Source organism: Gopherus evgoodei, chromosome 7, assembly GCF_007399415.2.
Source record: "Gopherus evgoodei ecotype Sinaloan lineage chromosome 7, rGopEvg1_v1.p, whole genome shotgun sequence".
In the NCBI taxonomy this organism is placed as follows: Eukaryota; Metazoa; Chordata; order Testudines; family Testudinidae; genus Gopherus; species Gopherus evgoodei.
Genome location: NC_044328.1, coordinates 55,362,142 through 55,389,069, shown reverse-complemented (window position 1 = coordinate 55,389,069; position 26,928 = coordinate 55,362,142). Strand labels below are relative to the sequence as shown.

Genomic DNA, 26,928 nt, shown 5'->3' with positions numbered 1-26,928 from the left:
TGGAGTTCAGGGCCAAAGAGGGATGATGGGAAATAAGCAGCAGAGGAGCTTACCTGATGGTCTGTCTGATATGAAAGGTTAATGGAACAGGGGAAGTCATGGATGCTTCCTGGATGAGGATCAACTTCCAGCAGAGAGGCTTTGTAGAGGGGAGAGGAGTGTGTGTTCTTCACTTGGAAGAACAGGGTTACGTTCATGCTGAAAGGGCTGGGATAGCTGTCCTGGCAGCATGTCAGTAAAAGACTAATGAAAGACCCAGGTGTGGTAGAACACACTCAAGAGTGGTATTTGCCAAATCAATGGACTAGAAGTCATGGAATTTTTAAAGAACTATATACACCAGGGGTCGACAACCTTTCAGAAGTGCTGTGCCAAGTCTTCATTTATTCACTCTGATTTAAGGTTTTGCATGCCAGTAATATATTTTAACGTTTTTAGAAGGTCTCTTTCTATAAGTCTATAATATATAACTAAACTATTTTTATATGTAAAGTAAATAAGGTTTTAAAAATATTTAAAAAGCTTAATTTAAAATTAAATTAAAATGCAGAGCCCCCTCAGACCGGTGGCCAGGACCCAGGCAGCGTGAGTGCCACTGAAAATCAGCTCATGTGCCGCCTTCGGCACCCATGCCATATGTTGCCTACCCCCGATATACACCATGGGCAAGTAATAGATGATGTTTTAAGCCTTTTGTTATGGACTAACTTGCATTAGATTTGGTAATAAACTGGCCCCAATTAGGATATTAGTGACTAAAGAAAGCTTGTATGGAGTTGCAGGTGACTCTAAAGGAGGGAAACTGAGGCCAGCAGAGTTGCCCTTTGTCAGGGGTTTTCCCACTCCTATTTTATAATTCAATAAATATAACAACTTATATGGTTTGACATTATTATAGAGAGCATCTTCAACAGCCCAGATTAATTTCTGCTGGTACTGCCAAGCTTGCAAGCCCTGAGTGGTGGAAAGCCCACCAGGAGCAAGGGTGCAAAAAAATACTCACAGTTATTGCTAAGCTAGTGGCGTGAAAGCTAGCCAATGCAGCCCCAAAAGCTGATGAACTAGGACTAGGAGCGGGCAGCTCCAGAGAGGCCTGAAGACAGACTGATTCAGCACCTCTTCCAGAAAAACTAGACAAGGAGGGATCCCTATGAAACCATAAGCAGTTTTTATAGCTGCCCTCCTGCAGAACTGCCACTGCCATGTTGTCCCAGAACCAAATCCCACTCCAATCCAGCTGTCCCTAAGAGCATAAGAGAGGTATTACAAAAAACAGTCTGCTTTCCCACACAGATCAAGTTGACCAAACAATTTTACACATACGTACTGTATGAACTTACAAAAAAGCAAAACATGAACTATAAAGAAAACTACTAAACACCAATTGTTTAAATGCACAGCTACTTTTGGATACTTACTGTTTCTCCTCTGAAATTTTTGCTTGTGCATGTGTAAAAATTGATCAACAGAAGAAAATACATTTTCTTCTATATTTTATAGTACAAGCAGGCACATTTCAAATTTTCTGGCATATCTTTGTAATGACTACCAAAAAGTTCCCAACAAATCCATACCGCGGGAGAGGGATAGCTCAGTGGTTTGAGCATTGTCCTGCTAAACCCAGGGTTGTGAGTTCAATCCTTGAGGGGGCCATTTGCGGATCTGGGGCAAAAATCTGTCTGGGGATTAGTCCTGCTTTGAGCAGGAGGTTGCACTAGATGACCTCCTGAGGTCCCTTCCAACCCTGATATTCTATGATTCTATATTAAAAAAATTATAAAGAAGAATTTATTTTTTTATTATAATATTCAATACAAATCAAATCAAATTTTCAACCATACCTGAATTACCTACTGGAGAAGCCCCTGGCTGGAGACCCATCCATTATTTTTATCACCAAAACAAAGGTAGTCTTGTGTATTTTCCAAATACATTTCTTCCTCTCCTTCCAATTCAGAATCTGTCTATTTTGGAGCTCTTAAACTCAAGATATAAACCCTTTCTTTGTAGTATATTTAAGTTCTTGTACTGCCTTCATCAACATGGTATCTGAGCACTTTGCAGAAGTGCATTAAGCAATGTTATTAGCATCTGTCATATGTAGCTCTTTCCTCCCCATCCTCTTGCCAGGGGGGAAATTTTAAGATAGAGCAATTGCCCCAGCTTCACAAGCTTTTGTTGATGAAATCAAGACCTCCCATACCTTAAAAGAAAAATATACTGCTAGACTTACAACCAGCCTGTGTGTCAGGGAATGACACTGGGGAGAAACATAAAAATAATGAGTTTCTTTTTAATATAATGTTTCTTTAGAAAAACACAATAGACTTTACTAACAAATCTGGAAGCATAGCAGGATGATCACAGGTTTTTTTCCTGGAAGTAAAAGGTTCAGGAATGCTCCAGAACTTCTGAGCTAGTCATGCAAAATCTAGAATGAAGCAAAAGCGTAGTATGCACTAACCACTATAGCTACCATTGCCAACCAAAATATTACATTAGGGCCAGTTATAGATATGGGCAGCTTGTGATTCTTGATAGAAGGGAAAATGAAACAAAAAGTTACATACAAGATATATAGTAAATATAGCCAGAATTCACTGAATTATCTTTACTTCAAAACTGAAAATGTAAAACTTTCTTTACCTTATCACAGAAGTCAGTAAGAGCAGTGAAGTCCCACTTCTTGGCATAAGCAACATTATATCTCAATATAGCCTCCTATAGAAGAAAAACACACATACTGGAATAATAAATACAGACCCTTGGTTGGCATATGACAATTCACTGAAGTTTATCTTTTTGAAGAAACAGCACCATCTACTGTCAGAATAGTATCTTAATACACAACAAACTTGCTATTGTGGAGCCTCACCTGCAGGCTTTATATAAGCAAAAAACTTCCCTTGTAGTTGATAGGAGCTTTTGCCTGTATAGGGGACTGGAGAATCAGAAGCATAGCAAGGTTAAGCAGAACAATTAAAAACAGAGAAACAAGGACGAAGCCTAAACATAATCTTCCCAAAAATAATTCCAAGGAAAACTGGCTTAGTTCTTAATTTACAATTGTGTGTGCGCGTGTGTGTATTTGACTGTAGGACTTCTTTTTGTCTAACTTAATTCACTTTTTTATTTTTAACAAAGAACAATGTTTTAAAATACAAATTTTACACTGCTTCAAGAAATTGGTCAGCCTCAAAGCACATGCTAGAAATTGTTGACAAAAAAAATAACAGTTAATACTTGCTATGTCATTCATGAAACATACAAAAATTGAGCATTTTCTTTAGTCATCACACAGCACAGAGGCTTGTTTTAAAGTTGTTTTTTAAAAAAGGTTTAAAGCCTTCCCAGCAGCCTGAATTTTTGTGAAACAGAAATAGAAGCAGGAATTCCTGACAGCCCGTAGCTCCAACAGATTGATGTGGAGATTGGTTTTCTGAGCTGTCCATTTGCCCTGAGGCATGAGAGCACTGAGATGAGTTCTCCATCCCAACAGTGATGCATTTGTTGTTAAAGTCAGTGATCTAATTGGGCAACAGAAGAGAATACCCATGTAGATGTTGAATTGATCTTTCCACCAACCCAGGGAGTTCCTCACTTATAGAGGAACAGTCACCTGTCTGTCCAAAGGTGTTTCTCACTGGAGGTATAGCCTTACATGATTGGTCACAAAAGTGCAAGCTGTTATGTATTGCAGGAGCTGAAGACAGGTCCTTACAGAGGTTCAAGGACTCCCCTGAATTGTCCATACCAAATCTGACAAGGTTATGAACTTGTCTAAGGGAAGGCAGGCCCTGGCTACTGACAAATCCACAGAACCTCCTATAAACAAAAACAATCTTCCTTCTGGGGATTAACAGGGATTTCCTTACTTTTAGCTAAAGGCCCAACTCTTGGAACAGAGCAAGGGCCAGAAGGCTGGAAGACAGCACTGCTTCATAGGAATGGCCCTTGGAAGATCAGGATTGCCTCCTATCAGAGGGTCAACATCCACTACCACTATGACCTTGGAGAACAGCCTTGGGGCACAGAAGATACTGAAGGGACGTACTTTGGAAATAATCCTGGTCTCTAGTGATTCATAAATATTTCCTGTGCGAAGGGTGTATCATTATATGGAAATAAGCATCTTGTAGGTCGAGGGCTGAAAACCAATCCCCCTTTCTCCAGTGAAGTAATTATAGCTGCCAGAATCACCATCCTGAACGTCTGAGGCCTTACAAACTTGTTTAGAAGTCTTAGATCAAAGATCAGTCTCTGCCCTCCACCCTTCTTTCATATGAGGAAATACTTAAAGAGTAAAACCTCTTGCCCCTCTGAGGGGCAAGGACTCGCTCTATTGCTCCTAAACAGAGGGGTTCACCTTCCATCTTAATAAAAGCCCCTAAAGAGGAATTGGAAAAGGGAATTGAAAGGAGGGTGACACGTATAGTGGATGATATAGTGTGATGTTGTGACCTCTATAACCCACTTATCTATAGTAATTCACCTCCAGGCATGCTGGAAATCAGAAAGGCAATCCCCAAAGAGAGGGTGGAGAGCAAAGAGTTGCTGCTGTAAAACCAGAGATGCAGGAGGATCCCAACCCTCAACCAGCCTGTCAAAACTGCTGCTTAGGAGATGGTTGAGTGGTCATGGAGGGCAGGTGGGCTGTCCTTTTTCTCTGAAACTTACGTCTTTTTCTGTGGGATTCGGTGAACCTATGGAATCCAGAGAACTGATCAGGATGTGATCTCCAGGCAGTTTGTGCCCTACCAAACTCTCTCTTATTACTAGGTGTGTATATATGCCCAGGGAATATGGCTCCAGAGTCCTTCAGTGTATGCAAGGACTCTTCTGTGGTCCCCAAGAAAAGCCTACAATCATTGAAAGGGAGAGCCTCAACAGTTTTCAGTACTTCTCTTGGAACTCCCAAGAGCTGGAGCCATTATGCCCTGTGCATAACTACCTCCATGAAGATGAACCTGGCAGCAGTGTCCACAGCAACTAAGGATGTTCGAAGAGCAGTTATGGCCAATAATTGTCCCTTTGAAATTGACTGGAATTGCTCCCTATGCTCCTATGCCATATGTTAAATAAAAGCAATCAATTTATTATAGTTTCTGAAACAGACTGCCTGATAGTTCATGATTCTGAACTGCAGGATTGATGATGAATAGGACTTCTGTCCAAAAAGATCAAGTCTCTTATGGTCCTTGTCATGCGTAACAGACATGGAGAAGTGCTGCCTGCCCTACTTGTTTACTGCATCCACTACTAGGGAGTTTGGTAGAGGGTGGGAGAAAAAGAAATCAGAGTCCTTCGAGGGAATATAATATTTTTTTGTCTGCCCTTTTACACATGGGTGGAACAGGAGCAGGTGTTTGCCATACAGTTTTAGTGGGATCCAGGAATGCCTCACTGATAAGGTAACGCAACCTGGAGGGTGATGTTGACGGTAGAATATCTAACGGTTTATGATATGTTGTGAATCCCTGACCTCTTCAAGTGGAATTTGAAGAGTGTCAGCTACCTTCTTTATGAGGTCTTCAAATTGCCAAAAATCACTGGCCATGGAAGATGGTGGAGGCAAAACTGCTTCGCCTGGAGAAGAGGATGAAATTGGTGTTTGAGGGTGATTTCTGTATCTGCCCTCAGCTCCTGTTCCTAAAAAGTGTCTCTTCCTGGTTGAGGAGGTGGCTGATTGAGGAAGAGGACAGGACTGAACAACCCTACTATCCCTTTGAGACAGCAGTCATGGTCTGGAGAATTGCTGTCAGTAAGCAGACCACGGATCCTAGTATGCCCATCGAGGGGGCCCATACAGGAGTGGGGGTGGGATACAGGGTTAGTTCCACCATCCTTGACGATGGTTGCACTCTCCCCTATGGCTGTCAAAGAATAGATTCCTGACAGGCTATGTTGGGGAACTCTGGACTCAAATAGAAGAGACCAACTAGACGTCCCCTTCATCCTCCTCAACATTGTCCAATGGAGGAGCATAGAAAAAGGATAGAGAATCCTGCGGTACCAGGGGACAACAGCAGTCTGGAAACTGAGGTCTCAGTACTGAAAGACACTCAGTATCCATGAGGAACTGGGATTCCAGCTCGTATGTTATGGATAGGGCCCTACCAAATTCATGGTCCACTTTGGTCAATTTCATGGTCATGAGATTTTAAATATCATAAATTTCACAATTTCAGCTTATTTAAATCTGAAATTTCACGGTGCTGTAAATTATAGGTATCTTGATCCAAAAAGGAGCCACTGCCTGCAGAAGTGGGGAAGTATGGATGGCATCGCATGGTATTGCCACCCTTACTTCTGTGCTGCTGTCTGCTGAGCTGGGCCCTCAGTCAGCAGCCGCCACTCTCCGGCCGCCCAGCTATGAAGGCAGCAGCGCAGAAGCAAGGGTGGCATGATATGGTATTGCCACACTTACTTCCATGCTGCTGCTGACAGGGTGTTGCCTTCACAGCTGGGCGCTGCCTTCAGAGCTGGGCACCTGGCCAACAGCCACCACTCTGGCCACCCAGCTCTGAAGGTAGCACAGAAGTAAGGGTGGCAATACCATGACTCCTCTAAAATAACCTTGCAAACCACCTCCCCCTGCAACTTCCTTTTGGGTCAAGACCCCCAATTTGAGAAACTCTGGTCTCCCCCATGAAATCTGTATAGTATAGGGTAAAAGCACACAAAGGACCAGATACCATGGTGGGAGACCAGATTTCCCAGTCCATGATGCATTTTTCATGGCTATGAATTTGGTAGGGCCCGAGTTATGGGCAAGTCCCTCACATATCCAAACTCTTGCCGTACCAACAGAGAATCCGTACCAAAGTGGTAGCTATGGACATGGTAGCTAAAGCTGTCAGTATCATCGATGGCAGGCATACCAGTGTAGACACTGATGGAGTCTGGCACCATTTCTTGCTCAGTACCAAGGGTGCCAAATGAGTAGGTGCCAGCATGGGCCTGGACCTGACAGTACCGGACCATGGTGTTTATGCGTGCCCTCCTTCTCCATGGTAGAAGGTACCAAAGCCCTGTCAGAGTCATGTCTCTCCCTTGAGCGCCAGGGTTTTCTGACTCCACTGGTACCAGATGAGGAGTCCTTCAACTAAATGGTACCAAGCCAAGAGATCAAGGCTTTGGAGACTGTAGCTCTTCAAAGGGGACTTTTCTGGAGCAGGCGTTTTCAGATGAGAGTCCACACTCCTTTTTTTAGAAGCCCTTTCAGAAGCCTCCAACACCACCCACTTCTCAAGGGGAGCCTGTGCCAAGGTGGAAGGGGCCCTGGATCTGTCTGGAGAAAGATGTACGGGGGAGGGGAGGAGGAGAAATCTCCTGACCTGACTCAGACACTGAAGTGAGCACTCAACCATTAACAGTCTGAGCTTAATCTTCTTGTTCTTCCTTATCTTCAACTTGAGGAATAGGCAGAAACTGCACTCCCCCAAACAACGGATACACTTAGGTATTGCTCTCAGAAGGAAAGGCAACATTTGAAGCCTGGAGAGCCAGGTATGTCCTGTCAGAAAGACAAGGCTCCCCAAGGAAAAGAAGAGAGGGGGGGAAAAAACCCATCCCCTCACTACTAACACTAACTGTAACTACTACTAACAATGACCTAGGCTCACAAAACTTAAGCTATAAATAGAATTTGAAATAAGCGAGGCACGCTGAAGGAGTGCATGATAGAGCTCCATCTGAGGCCCAGGAGGTAAAAACGGAAAGGAGGGCGGTTTTTCCACGAATCCATCCACAGCTTCAGTGTCCGGGCACAAGGAGGCATATGGCGCACACGAAGGCTGAATGGGTACTGCTACTGAAAAAATCTCCAATCAAGGGCTTGAGAAGCAAGTGTGCAAGGAGGAATGTTTGGGGGAAGTTACAGTGAAGCTTGCTGAGGAAAAGGCACTAGAGAAAATATTTATGAGAATTTAGAATACCCACTTAAGTCTCAGAGTAGCAGCCGTGTTAGTCTATATCCGCAAAAAGAACAGGAATACTTGTGGCACCTTACAGACTAACAAACTTATTCGAGCATAAGCTTTCGTGGGCTACAGCCCACTTCATCGGATGCATGCAGGGGAAAATACAGTAGGAAGAGATACACACACACACACACACACACACACACACAGAACATGAAACAATGGGTGTTACCATACACACTCTAACGAGAGTGATCAGTTAAGCTGAGCTATTACCATTTTCAGTATCTCCATTTGCATCTGCAAACTCTTACACAAGGCCTACTACTATTGAGTGAAAAGCAATTCAGAGTGTTAAAAATGCCATGCTCCTCACTGAGGACTCAAAGAGGAATCTACTCTCTGCTTGGTCCAAAATAGCCCAAATTTGGGGACCATCTTGGTACTATGCATGTGTCCTCTCTTGACTGGGGTTTTGAAGAGGGCTGAAGATGTGCTTCCTACAACAATAAAGGGGAAGAAAGGGATTTTTGTAGGCAGCTGATGACATGTTGAAATTATTATTTAACATTGCTGGGATTTTATTGTATTATGGCATCCAGAGACTTGAACTAGAGTCTTTATTAGGATTTAAATAAATGCAAATAACTTCATTAAAAAGAGAGACTGCCTGATCTGTGTTGTGGACCTACCTCATACAAAACAAACCAGAAAAATGAAGAAAGGCACGCATGCACACACACACACGCAAACACGCTAAATCTGACCTAAATACTATTTTTTCCAGCTTTCAATTAGATGGTAGGTTAAGATTCTGTATTCAAATTTCAAACCCATGGGCAGGTAGGATTGTTTCTTTTTAAATTGCTAAATCAAAAGTTCCTTGAAAAAGGAAACAACAAAAAGTGACTTAAGGATAATGCTGTTAGGCATTTATCATGTTTAACCAGGTAATGAGGAAAACAGCTCTGCTACTATACTACATAAAGGGACACCATTATTTAAAAAAAAAATAAATAGTAATAATAATCACATTCCTGCCTGCTATGTTTCTTTACACTAATGTTATCAAATACACCGAAGGGAACAAAGTGATTAGAGACAAAATATCTATTTTTCCAGGATCTTTACTTTGTGCATTTGACCGCACATTTTGCAGAATGAGATTCACATTTCCCCCGTATGGTCGCTTTCTTCAGTTGTTTATGTGGGTCCATCCCTCAGCAGAGAAAAAAAAAACAAAACAGAAAGAAAACCGGAATTGGCAACAGCACTCCTAGACAGATATAGGACCTGAAACTACTTTTAATTCATTTTTAAATTGACTTTACTTTAGATTGCTGGCCTTACCTTCAAATCGTGTGAGCTGATGAACTTGTTAAGTAGTGCAGTCTGGATTAGCTCCCATCGGCTTCCAGCAGTCCTATCACCATTCTTTAAAATATAAGATACAAAACATGAACAAAGAAATCTGAAAATACTTCAGGTAATAAAATTGTATTTGACACCCCAAAAAGCATGTAGCAGTAAAATATTCAGCGTCACTGACAGTATACCAGAGTACAATTGTAGAGGGAAGAACAAGAAAAGAGGTTCTCTATTTGCCTAATTTTAGAAAGAACTTATGCTTGGCACACTTGCGTGATTTGCTAATTAATGTCTCAAATCACACTGCATTTTGCTTTAAAGAGTTTTTCTTTTACATTAGGATATTTGTTAAATGATATATAAAGTGATCTCCTTCAAACTAACCACATTCTTTCCTACGCTAACCCATCAGCCATAAATAATGCATTAATGGTCCTTAACGCAGGAAATGGTTGACCAAAACATTATTCAGGGAGGTCACTGTTGGAGGAAGTGAGCTTAATAGTTGAAGACCCTCCATCAGAAACAGTCTGCCTCTAGATCCAAAGGTTGCACATCCATGAAAAGTAGGCAAAAGTGCCTCATATGCTCTCAACCACCAAAATGGTAAAGTGGCAAAGAGAAAGTCCCTAACTGAGCCAAGTCCCAAACCATGTAGGGCTTTACAGATTACAAACACCACCACCAATCACACCCAGAATCAGAGGGGAAGCCAATACAATTCACAAAAACAGAGGTATTCTATGTTCATTATACTAGGCAAGGAAAGGTGGCATGATCAAAGCAGTAGGAGACAAAATGGCTAGCAAAGATCTGGACCATATGGAAATGGAGGGGAGAAATCGGAGAGTTATAATTAGCAAGGAGAGAGAGAGAGAGATGACCAAGACTTGAACAAAGGTTTCAGCAGTAAGGATAAAGTGGATATTTGATTATGACATAATATGGTTAGAGTTATAAAATCCCCAAAAAATCTCCTTTGAAACTCAGAATATTAATTCAACAATTCAGTCTTCAAAAGGAGTCATTTTCTTTTACTACAGATAAGGGGATTAAGGTACAGAAAGTCTGGCTCATTCTTCCACATACTGAAATTAAGGTCATATGCCTAAAGAGAGAAAAAGATATTGGGAAAAACTCCAGTGCTTACTCTGTGGAAAGAGACAATTTTCATGAGACTGGTACGAGAGGGCTGGACAAGATAGTTTACCTCTTCAGAGTCATGCTAATGCTCTTGTCTAAGTGGCGCCATAGGGTTTTCATTGATCCTTTTCCTATGAAGCACCAATTCATCAGTTATTAATTTTTCAGCTGCAGCAAAAATACCACAGCTGAGAAAGTAAAAAAGCCTTTAGGCTATAGAGGTGTGCACCAGTTGTCAAGAGGCAATACGATTTGGTCTCCACACAGGTAAATCTCCAAAAATGTGTTTACCTAAAACTAAGGGATCTCAATCACAAGTTTCCCAAGTGGTAACATGATACTCATATCAAAAAAATATTTAACCTAGCAAGACTAGGCCATTTATGGTTTAGCCAATAATATAATAAAGGAGGAAAAGAATATACACTTGAAACCTTTGAAGACTGTGAATACATGCACACTGAGTGACAAACTATAACTGAACCAATCATTCTGCAAGTTGTAATGATCATCCTCAATAGGATCGGGGGGAAAAAAAATGTCTCTCCTTTTTTCCATGCCCAGCCTGCCCCTCTTTTTCCCTGCCATGTACAGTATTCATCACACAGATGGCTAAATTAATTATTGGCTGGCAGAAGAGTTCTGTTCTTCTGTCTGAAGTTTAGCTACCAGATCAGATAGACCAGTGTTCTGATTCAGTATGGCGAAATGAACATCTAAAACTATAGCAGAAGGTAGGGTCACAACTCCTTGTTGTATCTGTCTCAGTTTTATTGCCCAAACTTTCATTCGTTTGTAAGGAATTTTTTTTTGTCTTACCTCATCCTCTACAGGGTATAAGTTTTGTTCTGAACAGGGCATTTTAACATGTTTATTATCCCACATATCTTTATAATGAGTTGGAAAAGGTTTTGGCACCTCTCCTTCCTTCAGTAGATCTACCTGCAACAGAGAATAGAAAGAAAATTCATGCTATGCAAAGAGCTTGTGAAACCTACATTAACAATAAGAAAAAGAAATCCTCATAAAAAGTGAATGCACAGCCAAATTTTGGCCACAAATCCTTTTCCACACATTCCATCAACTTTAACAGCAACTATACCCAAACATCTCAGAGCAGGCATTGGCCCATATTATATAGTCTTAGACATAACTCTTACCTCGGTAGTGTACACATAGCCAGCCGACCTAGGTTACGCAACTCCAGCTAGGGAATAACTGTAGCTGGAGTTTACGTAGCTTAGATTGACTTACTGTGGTATCTACTCCGTGCTAGGTTGATGGGAGATACTCTTCCATCGACTTATCTTACTCTTCTTGTTCAAAGTGGACTACCAAGGTCAATTGGAGGGTGCTCTGCCGTCAATTTAGCGGGTCCTTCACCAGACCTGTTAAATCGACCCCTGGTGCATCAAGCTAGCAGGTGTGTAGACATGGCCTCAGATACACACATTTGTGTAACACTGCTCCTGCCTGGGCTGTCTGTGAGGACTGAACCCCGGACCTCTGGATCTAAAAGAGTGCAGCTACTGCTTGAGCTAAAGCATCTGATCAATTAGGTCAGCAGCAGATGATCTGAACTTCTCTATGCAGTCTAGCCACCAGAAGGGGACAAAAAGCCACACTGTGCTGGTGTGGATTATACTTGTTTTCAGTCTAAGACACTAGGATATTAGAGTAATAAAACTATCATTTTGGTGGAGAACACACTTTCAGTACAAGATGATCATTTTCAGGTATTTATATAACATTTTCTGAATTACTTCTTTTTGGGCTGTAGGGGCATACTTCCCCTTTTAAGAAACAGGCTTGAGCCTACAACCAAGACAGCCTGGGTGCAATAAAGGAGGCCCCTGCCCACCTTATGGCTTGGTAATCTAAACAGGAACAGGAAACTGAGCAGAAGGAATGAGTCTAGAAGCCATCCAGGCTGCAAAGGATAATAGTCTCTCACTCACTCTCCAGAGGGCTAGCCTAACCCAGCCAGAGGATCTCTTTGTGGACTTTCAGTTTGGAAACTTTGTAACAAGGTCATCCAGTAAGGGCCTATGATCTTCTGTTACAAATGCTCCCTCCCCAAGACCTTATTAAAGGGGATATAGGTATGTTGTTTCAGCTTACCCTTGTCTGGAATCTTTACAGTGGATTTACTGATGGATACAGTTGGAAACATTAAGGCAGGGTGTATCTGCTGTACATACCCAGTCTAAAGGGGCACACAGGGGAAGCACATGCCTTTTACAGGTGAAAAGCCATTCATTTTTATACAAAGCCGAAAAGTGGATTTTTAAAAAAGAATTGCACAATTTAGTTTGGCCTTTTTTGAGCCATTAAAAACTCAAAATTATTTTTTCATGCTTTTACAAAATGTATTATATACTGTTCTGCTTTTGAATAATTCAAACATGGATATATTTTAAAAACTGCAGACATAGCACATTTGTAATTCTCAGTGCTGATATTACTGGGAGAGCTTCTACGGCCTGTGATATTCAGCAGGTCAGACTATATCATGGGTCGGCAACCTTTCAGAAGCGGAGTACCAAGTCTCCATTTATTCACTTTAATTTAAGGTTTTGCGTGCCGGTAATACATTTTAATGTTTTTAAGAAGGTGTCTCTCTATAACTAAATTATTGTATTGTAAAATAAACAAGGTTTCCAAAATGTTTAAGAAGCTTCATTTAAAATTAAATTAAAATGTTGATCTTACGCTGCCAGCCTGGGGTTCTGTTCACCTAGGCCGGCAGCAGGCTGAGCGCGGCCTGCAGCCAGGACTCCGGCTGGCAAGGGGCCGGCAGCCAGAACCCCAGACCAGCAGCAGGCTGTGAGGGACTGGCAGCGGGCTGAGCTGCTCAGCCCACTGCCATTCAGGGGTTCCATCTGCCAGCTCCTGCTAGCTGGGATCCCAGCTACCGGACCCGCTCAGCCCGCTGCCGGTCTGGGGTCCTGGCCCTGCCCACATACAGTGGGTACCTACCTTCTCCCTGGTTCTGGCCCATTCTCTTCCTCTCTCTCTGCACTGAGCTGAGGGTGGGAGTGCACTGAGTACAGGGCTCGGGGTGAACGAGCAGGCTGGGAGTCGGGGTGTAGGGTCTGGCCAGGATCTAGAATAAGGGAGGGGGTTCGAGGTTGGGGCAGAAGGTTTGGGTGTGGAGCACTTACCTGGGCAGCTCCCATTTCGTGCGAGGGGTGCAGGTGGGAATGTGGAGGGGGGTGGGGGTGCAGGAGCTCCCGTTTGGCGCTCAGGGTAGGGCTGGGGATGTGGGGGGTGCATGAGTCAGGGCAGAGGGCTGGGGACATGTGAGAGGGGTGCAGGTGTCCGGGCATGGGGGGCCTGGGTATGTGTGAGGGTGCCAGAGTCAGGGCTGGGGTCATGGGGTGTGTGCAGGGCACAGGACTCAGGTCAGAGGGCTGGGTGTATGTGAGGAGGTCAGGGCAGGGGATTGGTGGGGATATGCCCCTATGCCACCCCTTCTTCCCCAAGGCCCTGCCCCAGCTTCTTCTCTGCCTCTGCCGGAAGCAGTGAGCAGGCTGACTTTGCTCCTTCCTGACCCCCTCCCGCGCAAGGGCCATCAGCTGATCAGCAGGGATGGAGAGGAGGAGGAGGGGAAGGAACCCAGCACACTGCGGTAAGAGGCAGGGGAGCCGGCAGGACCAAGCTTCTGCCCCCTGCCCCTGGGAGGGGGAGGGGGGGGCAGAGAAGAGGGGGCCAGGCCAGACTTTTAATGGCAGGCTACTGCCTGTCAGAACTCCAGTAGGCAGCAGTGTGCCATTAAAAAATCAGCTTGCGTGCCGCCTTCGGCATGAGTGCCATAGGATTCTATGATCATATTGGTTCCTTCTAGCCCAGGGGTAGGCAACCTATGGCACAGGTGCCGAAGGCGGCACGCAAGCTGATTTTCAATGGCACTCACACTGCCTGGGTCCTGGCCACTGGTCCGGAGTGCTCTGCATTTTATTTAATTTTAAATGAAGCTTCTTAAACATTTAAAAAACCTAATTTACTTTACATACAAGAATAGTTTAGTTATATATTATAGACTTATAGAAAGAGACCTTCTAAAAACGTTAAAATGTATTACTGGCACACGAAACCTTAAATTAGAGTGAATGAATGAAGACTCGGCACACCACTTCTGAAAGGTTGCCAGCCCCTTGTTCTAGCCTAACATTCTAAAATATAAAAATAAATATAAAATAAAGTGTCACCATTTCAACTTTTAGTGCACTTTGAAATAAATGTAATATATGCAATCGTTCTAATGTCTGATCACCTGCTAGGGATTTTTTCCTCTAAAAATAACAAATACTGAAAGCTATTCTAAGCCAATATGGCTGGATATTTACATACACAAAAGTCATACAATTATGGTTCCAAATGTAGCCATATTTATGTGCATGAATAACATATTCTATTATTGCACATGGTGATAACTAGTTGTGGATACAGTGGGAACCATATTTAAAATTCCTGACTTTTCTGATAGTACATTCTATTTATAACATTGCATTAACAGTTGAACACCTGATAGACCACATGCCTTTTAAGCAACATATAAGTCAAATAAACATCAGTTTACTGAGAACGAATGCGATTTTCTTTAGCTGTGCTTTTGTGACATGCTGCCAGTTTATCATATATTTTACTTTAACAGTTATTTCATGGTACATTATTTCAAAGAGAGCAAGAGAGAGAGACATATATATACACACACACACACACACACACACACACACACACACACACACACACACACACACACTTGCCAGGTTAGTATGGGATGCAAGACTAAAATTCCTTTAGACTCCTCTTCACTCATTCACTTTATCTTTTATACCTTGAATCCAAAATGGAGAAATTTTGAAAACAGAAAACATCAACCAATTCTAGCTACAGATACACATGCTCCAGCTCCCAGAATTTGAAGTCAAATGGTGAGGCACAAACCTCTCTAAAAGAAAAGTTTGTCCCATAAGGGCCAGAGTCAAAATCTTAATCATATTTCTGCAGTCCTACTCAACCAAATTATAAGACCGCTGTATCACAGAAGGCAAGTCATCTTTAAGCATATTAGATATTATAGCTAGCTTCCCATGAGAAGTCAAAAGTTTCCACAATCAGGTAAAGCTGCAAAACTGATAAATGGCAGGATATCTTATGCCATCAATTTAATAAGAAGGTTGTGTTTTCAAATATTATTTTGAATTATCATACTCTGATGGTCACTGTGTGATTGGTTGATGGTCTCAAATGAGGAAGACGAGCCCCACACATAGGCATTCTTCTCATCTCTTCAATAGGTGTCCCAAACCATTTCTTATTAGTTGGAAGTGAAGGTGGGATATATTTAGGAATCTTCCTTCCCGGCCTTTGGTGTTTGAATTCACAAGGTTCTTTCCTGCTGTTAAAATAAAAGGAATACATTGAAGCACATCTTATTTACAGTGGAAAACTCTACAGCTAAATGTATGTATTAACATTAGATTTCAAACTAAATTTGTGTCACTTAAGTAGTTTCTTTTCTAAAATCCTTTTAACTGCACCCAAAACACAGCAAAAGCTGAATCCAAAAACACCTTGTTTTCAGCAACATGTAGTTTTCCCATAGCGTTTTGTTGCATATTCAACAGCAGAAAAGCCATCCTCAAAACTATTCCAAATATTGTAAACTTTATGGAATGGAACAGAGGCTTTGGTCCCATTATGGTCCTCATTAACAGGAGTCTCTAAGTATCAGTTTAATCATTAACTGTACATGTTCAATGCAATATTCTATTTATACATGATGAAAAGTACTTTTACCATATGAACCCATCAGGACACTGTAGCGGACAACAGCGCTCTCAAGATGACATTTACCCATACCACCAGCTCCCCAGACACTACTGGGGGTATGGAACATATTGACTTCTAAGTCAGTAGTTTGAATAGCCTTCATATTTGTCCTCAAACAGCAGCAAAACAGTTCCAGTGTATTCCACCTGTGTAATATGGCTTAAGCAGACATTGTAAAGACCTGGTACAAATCACCAGTTGTAGAACTTCAGAGCGATTACAGATCTCAGTATAATATACAAGCAACATCCTATCTGAATACCCAAACAAAAAGGTATCACGGTGGAGGCATAGACTGAGAGTTCAATCAGAAGTAGAGATGGCTATTCAGAAGTGTTTGAGCATTCACAGCTGACATTAAAATCAATGGAAGCAGCAAATGCTCTTACACATTTCGAATTCCAGCTTTGCCTTTCTCCTTATGTAGTCATTTACAGGTAATGATTTACACCCACTTGGCATATGCATAAGTGACTAGACAAGCTGTAGGGCAATTGCGAATTGGGCCTAACACACAAGGGAAGATTATAGAAACAAGCTCAAACGTTGTTCTCTGTTACACTGGCATTACTTCAGACTTACACAGGCCATGTCTACATCTAAAATTTTGCAGCGCTGGTTGTTACAGCTGTATTAGTACAGCTGTATAGGGCCAGCGCTGCAGAGTGGCCACACTTACAGCAACCAGCGCTGCAAGTGGTGTTAGATGTGGCCACACTGCAGCGCTGTTGGGCGGCTTCAAGGGGGGTTCCGGGACCGAGAGAGCAAACCGGGAAAGGAAACCAGCTTCGCCGCGGTTTGCTCTCTCGGTCCCGGAGCCAGCCAGCAAACCGCAGGGAAGGAGACCTGCTTGCTCGGGGTTCCGGGACCGAGAGAGCAAACCGGGAACGCCGCGGTTTGCTCTCTCGGTCCCGGAGCCAGCCAGCAAACCGCAGGGAAGGAGACCTGCTTGCTCGGGGTTCCGGGACCGAGAGAGCAAACCGGGAACGCCGCGGTTTGCTCTCTCGGTCCCGGAGCCAGCCAGCAAACCGCAGGGAAGGAGACCTGCTTGCTCGGGGTTCCGGGACCGAGAGAGCAAACCGGGAACGCCGCGGTTTGCTCTCTCGGTCCCGGAGCCAGCCAGCAAACCGCAGGGAAGGAGACCTGCTTGCTCGGGGTTCCGGGACCGAGAGAGCAAACCGCGGCGAAGCTGGTTTCCTTTCCCAGTTTGCTCTCTCGGTCCCGGAACCCCGAGCAAGCAGGTCTCCTTCCCTGCGGTTTGCTGGCTGGCTCCGGGACCGAGAGAGCAAACCGCGGCGTTCCCGGTTTGCTCTCTCGGTCCCGGAACCCCGAGCAAGCAGGTCTCCTTCCCTGCGGTTTGCTGGGTGGCTCCGGGAACGCGAGAGCAAACCGCGGCGAAGCTGGTCTCCTTTCCCGGTTTGCTCTCTCGGTCCCGGAACCCCGAGCAAGCAGGTCTCCTTCCCTGCGGTTTGCTGGGTGGCTCCGGGACCGAGAGAGCAAACCGGGAAAGGAAACCAGCTTGATTACCAGAGGCTTCCTCCTTCCACGGAGGTCAAGAAAAGCGCTGGTAACTGTCTACATTGGATTACCAGCGCTGGATCACCAGCGCTGGATCCTCTACACCCGAGACAAAACGGGAGTACGGCCAGCGCTGCAAACAGGGAGTTGCAGCGCTGGTGGTGCCCTGCAGATGTGTACACCTTCAAAGTTGCAGCGCTGTAACTCCCTCACCAGCGCTGCAACTTTCTGATGTAGACAAGCCCACAGGTAATTTAGAACAATAATTTAACTTGATTTCTTGAAGCTGGCAGGGGCTAAACTAACCAAATAATTTCCAGAAACAAGACTGATTTTGTGGAACACTTCATTATTTATTAACTCAGTGCCCAGAAGTCTGCTCAGTGTCCAACAGATACAAGAGAGAGCATCCTGAAGCTTTGTTTGAATCTAGATTTACTAACGTTATAACTATAATAAATTATATGTAATATATACATTAACTTGTGAGGAAAGTCCCCTTGTGCAAGACTTATTTGTTATGGTAAGGTGAGCATCTCTACCAAACTATACAATGAAATACAGACTATCCAGAGATTTCTGTGCTAACCTATTTCATATAAAATCAACAGTTGTAATGGATGAGTGGCCATTTTTCCATGTTCTCATTAAAATCTGGTGTACTCATTCATTATCAGCCACTGGGGGGAAGGAAATCCCAGTTCGAACTTTCTTCAGAAGTCAAAAGATCAGCATAACAATTTTGACAAACTATATTACTAATTTCTTCTGTTAGATTAGACTTCCAAGAAATTCTGTTTATCAGATTTTAGCCAAGGAAATTGTTATAAATAAGCAAATGCCACCTGCAGAATGGATTTCTATTATCTAGTAACTTGAATCAAAGACTAAGTACAGAAAATTTCAAAAGTTTGAGAAAGTCCTGAAAAGTAATGGCTTGTCTACACTGAGAGGTAGAGTAAAATAGAAACCGGGACTCAACCTTAAGTACAATGTGTACCATGAAGTAGTGACACTATAATCAAAGTGTTCACACAGTTGTTAGATACATACTAAAGAGCCAAGCCAGGAAGCAAAGTGTTGAATTATATTATTACTCAGTAAAAAAGTCAGAAGATGCCAAGTATTGTGTTTCCACAGAATAGGCATAGCATACAATACTCTTGCGAAGCAAGGTTACTGCTTCTTAAAAAATCAAGAGCTACTTCATTAAAAACTTACATTTTTATTTGCACAAGTGATTTTTACCAATTGCTGCTCTTTGCTATTGAGAACAGATGCAATGTCACTGGCAAAGATGTAGCTTAATATCTAGCTATAACAGAATATGTCATATAGTCAAGCAAAAAAACACTTCTCTGAACACAAATTTGTAGTTTATCCACTTTGTTGCTCAGAATTTACACTGGTGAAACTGAAATCAGAATGTGGCCCAAATTCATTCACTGTTCTCTCTGATCTAATTTCAACACAGCGTACAAAATCTTTTGGTTAAAGGGATCTGTTCTTCCCTCAACTCCATTAATGCCAATGGGAGTTACCTGCACTTGTTAAAGAGAAACAGACACTTTAGAAATTCAGCATTTTCAGTCACATCCTGCTTTTCATGTCTGTTGTCAGTGCAATGTATACATTGGAATTAATAGCACATTTATGACACAATCCTGCAGAACGCAAATTCACAGACCAATTGTTTACTTTGTTTTCCATTTCCTTCTTACTTTTTAAATTCTACAAGTAATAAAAAATTAGATCCATATGACGAAATAATTATGGCAATACACCATCAGCTCTGTACTGTAAGTTCTCAGTATTCATTTGCACATTTTGAGGATAGCTAAAAACCCAATTACTACAGACCTGGCCAATAAATGGGCATGCTACCAATACAGCTTTTAAAATACTGATAGAACTGTGGAAATAACATTTATTTTGGGAACATATGAAAGTATGTTGATTGAAGTAGAGATCAGATTCATTAAGAAGGATATGCCGCAATTCCACTTAGCCAGAATTGTTGAAGAGCAAACTCCAACAAGTCTCTCTGTATAATTTACTAACACAGTTCAATAACCCTAAAGGTTTGAAAAAAAGCTATACAAATTGCCACTTCTCCAGACTGTGTGTGTCTGCATGAGATCCATTCGTCTTCACAACCTACTACTTCTCCAAATGTTACTTGATGAACAACAGAATTTTAAGTAGGCAGCTATTTCTGAAGAAACTGATTTATGGCCAGAATACACGACTCTCATATTCAGTTCATTTTAGACAACATTGTTCAAGATTTCAGCTCTCCTATATTTTTGGCCACAGCATAAAACCGGAGTGCTGCATTCTGCAAGTACTTTTCTAAAAAAAAAACCAGAGAATATGTCCTCACATAAAGTGAAGTATTTGCAACCTATATGCCTTATCAGGGACCAGACTCTGCACAATAAACACCCTCAACTCACACTGATTTCAATAAGGAGGCACAGATCCCCACTACTACTTCAACTCAGACCCTACTACCATGAGAAATAAAGACAGAGCCAACACTCTGAATTTCAATTTTTGTAAGTTTGGCTCTGAAACGCAAATACTTTTAAAAAAGATGTAGTTCTTTCATCCTTAGCAGTGACTGGATGACTAGCAGAGAACATCATTGTAAATTGGGAAGGAAAGGAGGCTAAAATGGGGCGGGGGAGAAAATAAGTTAAGAATTACTTAGGCTTGTCTACACTTACAGTGCTGCACCAGTGCAGCTGCGCTGCTGTAGCATTTAGTGGATTTTCCGCCCCTGAGCAACACAGTTATATCAACGTAAGTTTGCAGTGTAGCCCAGGGCTTAGAAAATCTAGATGTCTTCAAGTCAGCTGGGCCTGATGTAATATATCTTAGAATACTTAGGAATTGGCTGAAGAGATCCCTCAGCCATTAGTTATCATCTTTGAGAATTTGTGGAAGAGAGGACAGATATCAGAGAACTGGAAAAGGGCAAATACAGTATCTATACAAAGGGGAATAAGGACAACCCAAGGAATTATAGACCAGTCAACTTAACTTGGTTGTCCAGAAAGATAATGGAGCAAACAAACAATCAATTTGTAAGCACCTAGAACAAAATAAGGTAATAAATAACAGTCAACATGGATTCGCCAAGAACAATTCACAGCAAACCAACCTAATAGTCTTCTGACAGGATAAGCAGCCCTGTGGACTGGGGTGGGGAGAAGCACTAGATGTCACACATCTTGACTTTAAAAAGGCTTTTGATACTGTCTCACATGACCTCCTCAAAAACAAACTAGAGAAATATAAACTAGACAAATTTATTATAAAGCGTGTGCACCTCTTTGAGGCAGCTTGTGTTTTTGCTGTATTTTTTATAGCACCTAGCACAATGAGGTCTTGATCCATGACTAGGACTTCTATGCTTTATGGTAATACAAAAAAAAAAATAAACAGCAAGCACCATCATCACTACATTTCCCCAATTATGAATATCTTTTTCAATGTTTCCTGGACTGAAATTTTCTATATTGGTCTCAACCCAAAGCTGGATATTTTGGTAATATTGAGCAAAATTAAGTCAGCTTTTTCTTTTTTTTTAAGCTGAGTAATGTAAGCACTGAAAAACAAACAAATGCCCTTCCCCCATATATTCTGATTGAATTTTGTAACTTCTGCCTTCTTTGCATTAGATGAATGCACATACAAAAATCTAACATCTTTTTTTAATATTGATCATTGACAAAGGACCAATTGAAGTTTGAAGGAAATCTTCTTGATCAGTGGCTTACATTCTTTACCCAAACACCTCAAAAATAGATTATCAGTGTATTTAAGGATTGGTCCACTGGATCTCTTTAAAAGCACATAAGAGTTACTAAATTGTATTAGATTGTTATAGATCAGTAGGACAGATTCATCCTTGCTATAAAGCAATTGACTTCAATGGAATTACACTAGGAATTTCATTTGGTCCTAAGATCATACTAATGTTTTAGAAAGAAAAATTTCACTTGTATTCAAGCTCAGATATGTAACATTCAGAAGTCATTCCACAATTCACAGTACTCGTTTGTCAAGAGATATCAAAAGAAAATATGTACCATCTCTTTATTTTAGAAGAACCCTACTATTACAATTTACTAAACAATGAATAGTAAAGCTACTCTTTGTCAAAGATGTCCTGTGCCAGCATGTGTTTCCATATATTAAAATCTAATTATTCTTAACAATTTCTTGACAAGATATACAGAGAAACACTTGGCATTACTCTGGCTTTAGAAGGTCAATATTAATTCCTGACCTTAATATTTCTTCTGTGTTCTAGAATTGGCACAAGATAAGCTGTTATTTTGTAATCTTGAAAGAAGGTTATATAAACATTTCTGAACTCATCTGCTGTTTTTAAATCAATGGTTTCTTCACTTTTATGTACAATTTTGCAAACCTGCTTAGAGGATAATAAAATGTCTACTGTGCTATTACTGAAGAGAAATATATTTAAAAGGGAAAGAAGGAAGAGGACAAACAAAGGTTACCTTTTCTCCTCTGTTCTGGGTATCCTCATGAAATGGGCAGTGATTTTCGAGTCCTTCTTCCCACAGTGTTTTGCACCTTTGCATTCTGATGAAAGAGCGGGAGAGATCCCATATGACTTCATATGCAATTCATTCTCTTTGACAGAGTCATCCATCCCCTCAAAATGGAGGTTATATCGAGCACCTTCACAAAATTTGGAAGAAAACGGTGACCTTCTCAACTCTGGGTCAGTGTTTCCCCGCTGAAAACTGGAAGATTTGCTTGCAGCTTTTGATGTGTCAACATCCTCTTGCTCATCAAGAAATGGACTTGTTTCTTCATCAGCTTCTGAGCCCTGGCAGCTATTCTTGGCATTATCTACATCCATTGGTGACTCCGGTTCACTTTCTTTCTCAAAAGCATGCGAATCTCCTGAACCACTTTGATATTTATTCGGTTTTCCTGGACCTCCGATATCAGATACACAGGTATCACTGCAAACATCTGAAAGTGGGCTTTCGGGAACTACATCCACCTCGTCTTGCTCACTAGTCACACAGACTACGTGGACAGGATTGCAGCTCTTTAGCTGCTGTGGATTACATGAAGTCACTTTTCCTTCTGTTTCACTGTCTTTTGATGGATGTTTTGTATTTGCCATCTTCACAGACCTGCCTGATGATAATTTCCTTTGAGTCCAATTGTCACTATTTTCTTCACTACCTCTGTGAACCTGCTTGCCAGTTTTGTGCATGTGATCAATATTGGCATTTTTAAACTGATCTCCAGACCGGGTCCCTTTAACAGGCTCTATTTCTGATGGCTGACCTCTGCATGGCCCCTCTGCCTCCCATTTACACAGGTTGCCAGTCTGAGGCAGATTTACAAGTTTCGTACTCATTTCCACAGATTTTGTTGGATAGCTTTGTGGACAAATATTCTCTAGCTTTTTAACATCATGCTCACACAAGTTATCCTTTTTAACAGAAGTCATCTTGAGATCTGCTCCCGTGCTATTAGTTTTGCCCTGCAAACTGTGGAAGAAAAGATTTGGAAAGCTGGGTTTAACTGTTACTTGCAAAATGAAATTCTTATTTGTAGATTTAAAGACCAGAGGGACTACTACAACCATGTAAGACTAACCACAGAATTTCACCCCAGTGATACCAGCAGTAAAGTCCAGTAACTTACAGCTAAACTAGAGTATATATTTTAAAAAGATAACATGTCTCACTTTAAAGGTTCCAAGAGAGATGATGAATTAGCTACTTCTCTCAGTAGTCTGTTCCAGTGGTTGATCATCCTCATAGTCAAAATGTCACATCTTACTTCCAATTAAATTTTTCTATCTTCGCATTCCATCCACTGAATCTTGTTATGCCTTTTCTGCCATCTTAAAGACCCTCCTAAATGAGGTCTCTTTTCTGTCAGTATAGGTCATTCAAGGCCATGATCAACTTACCTCTTAACCTTGTTTATGATAATCTAAATACAATATGATTTAACTAGCTCAGTTTAAGCCATGTTTCCCAGACCTCAAATCATTTTTGTAGCTTTTCTCTGAACATTCAGCAATTTTTCTACACACATTTAAAAGTATGGACACCAGAACTGGACATAATAATTTAGTTGTTTCCTCACCAATGTCATAGATACCTCTGCTCCTACTCCACATACATCCAGTTTATACATTTATGCATAATAATTTTTCGATCTGGCAGTCCTAAACAGTCTGCAGTTTAATAAAAAGTGATATTTACTAAATGTGTTATTATTTTACAGCTAAGTCAGTTCTAGACTAAATATTACACTAAGAGTAAACAGAGACATGATCTGCTGATTAAATATCAGGCCTGTGAGTCAAAAGACTTAGTTTATATTCCCAGCATGCACCCAAGCAGCAGTGGACAAGTCATTACACCTTTCTGTGCCTACATGTGCTCATTTGTAAATCTGTATAAAAACACATATCTACAACAAAGAGACGTAAAACTAAATAAATATTTATAAAGCACTTTAAGATCTTCAGATAGAAGGTTCTATTATAGAATTGTCTATAAGTAACAGTTCAAATGTTAGACTGTACTTTGTTAGGTTTTTCCCTAACCTTTCATCACCTAAAAGATAAAAAAAAAAAAAAGGGAAATTACTGATTGCTACAGTTTATAAACTCTTTGACTAAACACATTTTGATAAGCTACTGAAAGTCAGCAGCCCCCTTAATAAATGATAATATTCTTCTGTTCTTAGAAGATAGTATGGATGAATAAATGGATTACCTGTTGTGTACTATGAACTAAGCAAGCCAAATAAACAGCATAAATGGACCACTGCTCAAAACCTGATACTGAAAGCACAGAAGCTACAACACTAGTTACAACTAAAAAGAGTTTGATGACTTTCATCTTACAATATTCACATCCATTACTTCGTATACCTACAGCAGTTTCTCTACTCATTGATATTTCTGATAATATTACTGTCTACTTCTCAAGAAATGGCTACTTAAAATAACAAAATATTGAAATAACACTGTCAACTTAAAAGAAAACCTTTTAGCTGAATTTTTAACATAGTATTGCCACAAGTAACACCTATGCTGACTATAACTGAAAGAGACTAGTGGGGGGGGGACTTTTTTTTTTTTTTTTAATGTGTACATTTGACAGCATTTATATATAGGAAATGTGTCGTTTTCCACTGCAGAGAAAGTCAGGACCCCATCCTGCAAGCTGTTCCATGTGGGAACAGAACTCTACCTGGGTAGAACAGCTTGCAGAAACTCAACATTCCCTCTTTGTGCAAGTCTTTAAAATAGGAGCAGAAGTCAAAAATTGGCAGAAGGACTGTGGGACAGGTATATGGACCATTCACTATTTTTTCATTATTTTTTAAACTCACTAGGTTTCAAGTTAACCATGTCCCTTTAAAGGCCTCACATTATTCCAAATTCTCTTTCTAGCTGTGGCTCTACATTCCATCCTTAATTCATCTTTTTGTGTCAAGTATTTCACCACATATGATTCATGATATCGCACAGCAATCTGAGACCCTGAAATACCCAGGCACAAAGGGCACCACTTTATCAGTCACTTTAACAGAATTTCCTTGCTTTTCCTGTTTATTTTATCATCATAGCTGTCAATTTTCTTTTCCAGTGCTTTTTTTGTTATTGTGGAAAATAAACCTGTTGACATGATAATTATGGGAATGGAACAGTTATTTTCTGCTGAAAAGATTGCCTGATATAACTTCATAACAGACACCAGATAAATTAAACCTTTGTGGGTTTAGTTATGTTTTAGGTAGCATACTTAATAGCTTGTACCAGCAGAATGATGAAGACTGTACATCAAGTTTGCCTTTATTTGTAATAGTGATGCTGTCACTCCAGCCTATGAATAAGTTTATGAAAGCAAGATTGGGCATTCATACTCAGCAACGAGAGTATGCTCCAAACTAAACCCAGATGTGAGCAGCTACAACTTGATCACAGTCAATGGAGATGCACCACCATATATCAGAACTGAATATGATCCTAAAAGCTGTAGGAACAGCAACACTTATTTGCTGAAAACAGGATTACACCAAGAGCTTTGATTTATTAATGCTCTATGTCAGGAATCGGCAACTGGCGGCATGCGAACCGATTTTTAGTGACACTCTGCTGCCAACTGGGGTCCCAGGCACCGACCCAGCTCAGCCTGCCGCTGGCCTGGATGAACAGAACCCCAGACTGGCAGCAGGCTGAGCGGGGCAGGAGCCGGCAGAAAGAAGGAGTCCCAGCCTCTGGCCCCCTTCAGCCCGCTGCCAGCCTGGGATACCAGCTGCCGGCCCCACTCACCTCGCTGCACTGTTATTTACTTTACATACAACAATAGTTTAGTTATATAATATAGACTTATAGAGAGAGACCACCTAAAATAGTTAAAATGTATTACTGGCACCTGAAACGTTAAATTACTGTGAATAAATGAAGACTTGGCACCCCACTTCTGAAAGGTTGCCAACCCCTACTCTATATTATACCAAAATGAAAACAGAGCCATATCTACAATAGTCCTACTTCTATCCTGGAATAAAATGATTACATTAGTAAGTTATAATAAATCTTCTGACCCAAATCCTCTTTAGAGACAGTTAAAAGAATTGTTCCATTAATTAAAAAAATCTTTCAAGCAGTTTATATTATAGGTTTTACCTCTTTAACTCTGTTGTCTTGGATCTTTTATTCTCCATCCAAGTGGTAATTGTCCTTTGTTTGTAAACTGAAAAACCATAATATGTATATTATGACACAAATTGCAATATTACCCAAAACTATGAAGTTTACATTTTGTATTAGATACAAGTAAAACATCTAAATTAAGTTTTCATTACCATAACTGCTTCAGGTATCATCCAGACTGATGATGTAACATTACATCAGATATAGATTTCATATCTGTAATTAGCTCTTGTATTCCCTATAAACTCCAGGCTTGCTTTTAGGGTACAGTCACAGGTTTCTTTCTTCCCCTTCCTCCCTATCCCAGGATTATCTGCAAAGCAGGGTAAGTGCAATTGGCTACTTAGTATTCACAATGAATACAAAGTAATTGGCTGGACTCAATGGAATGGGTTGGAA

At 41.1% G+C, this 26,928-nt stretch overlaps 1 protein-coding gene across 11 annotated transcripts in view; it reads right to left on the bottom strand.

The window, feature by feature from the left end:
* Window positions 1-26,928, bottom strand: part of PARG (poly(ADP-ribose) glycohydrolase) — a 130,380-nt gene that overhangs the window by 99,114 nt on the left and 4,338 nt on the right. For 10 of the 11 annotated variants that reach the window (XR_004001187.1, XR_004001188.1, XR_004001189.1 and 7 more), the window contains exons 2-7: window positions 26,503-26,569; window positions 22,322-23,335; window positions 15,651-15,837; window positions 11,253-11,375; window positions 9,273-9,356; window positions 2,647-2,721 (exon numbers count right to left, since the gene is read on the bottom strand). Coding sequence is in view for 8 of the 11 variants with exons in the window: in XM_030568596.1 (XP_030424456.1) it covers window positions 2,647-2,721; window positions 9,273-9,356; window positions 11,253-11,375; window positions 15,651-15,837; window positions 22,322-23,335; window positions 26,503-26,569 (1,550 nt within the window). In the remaining 3 variants the exon portion in view is untranslated. The remainder of the gene's footprint in view (window positions 1-2,646; window positions 2,722-9,272; window positions 9,357-11,252; window positions 11,376-15,650; window positions 15,838-22,321; window positions 23,336-26,502; window positions 26,570-26,928) is intronic. The other variant, XM_030568597.1, reaches the window with a different exon arrangement.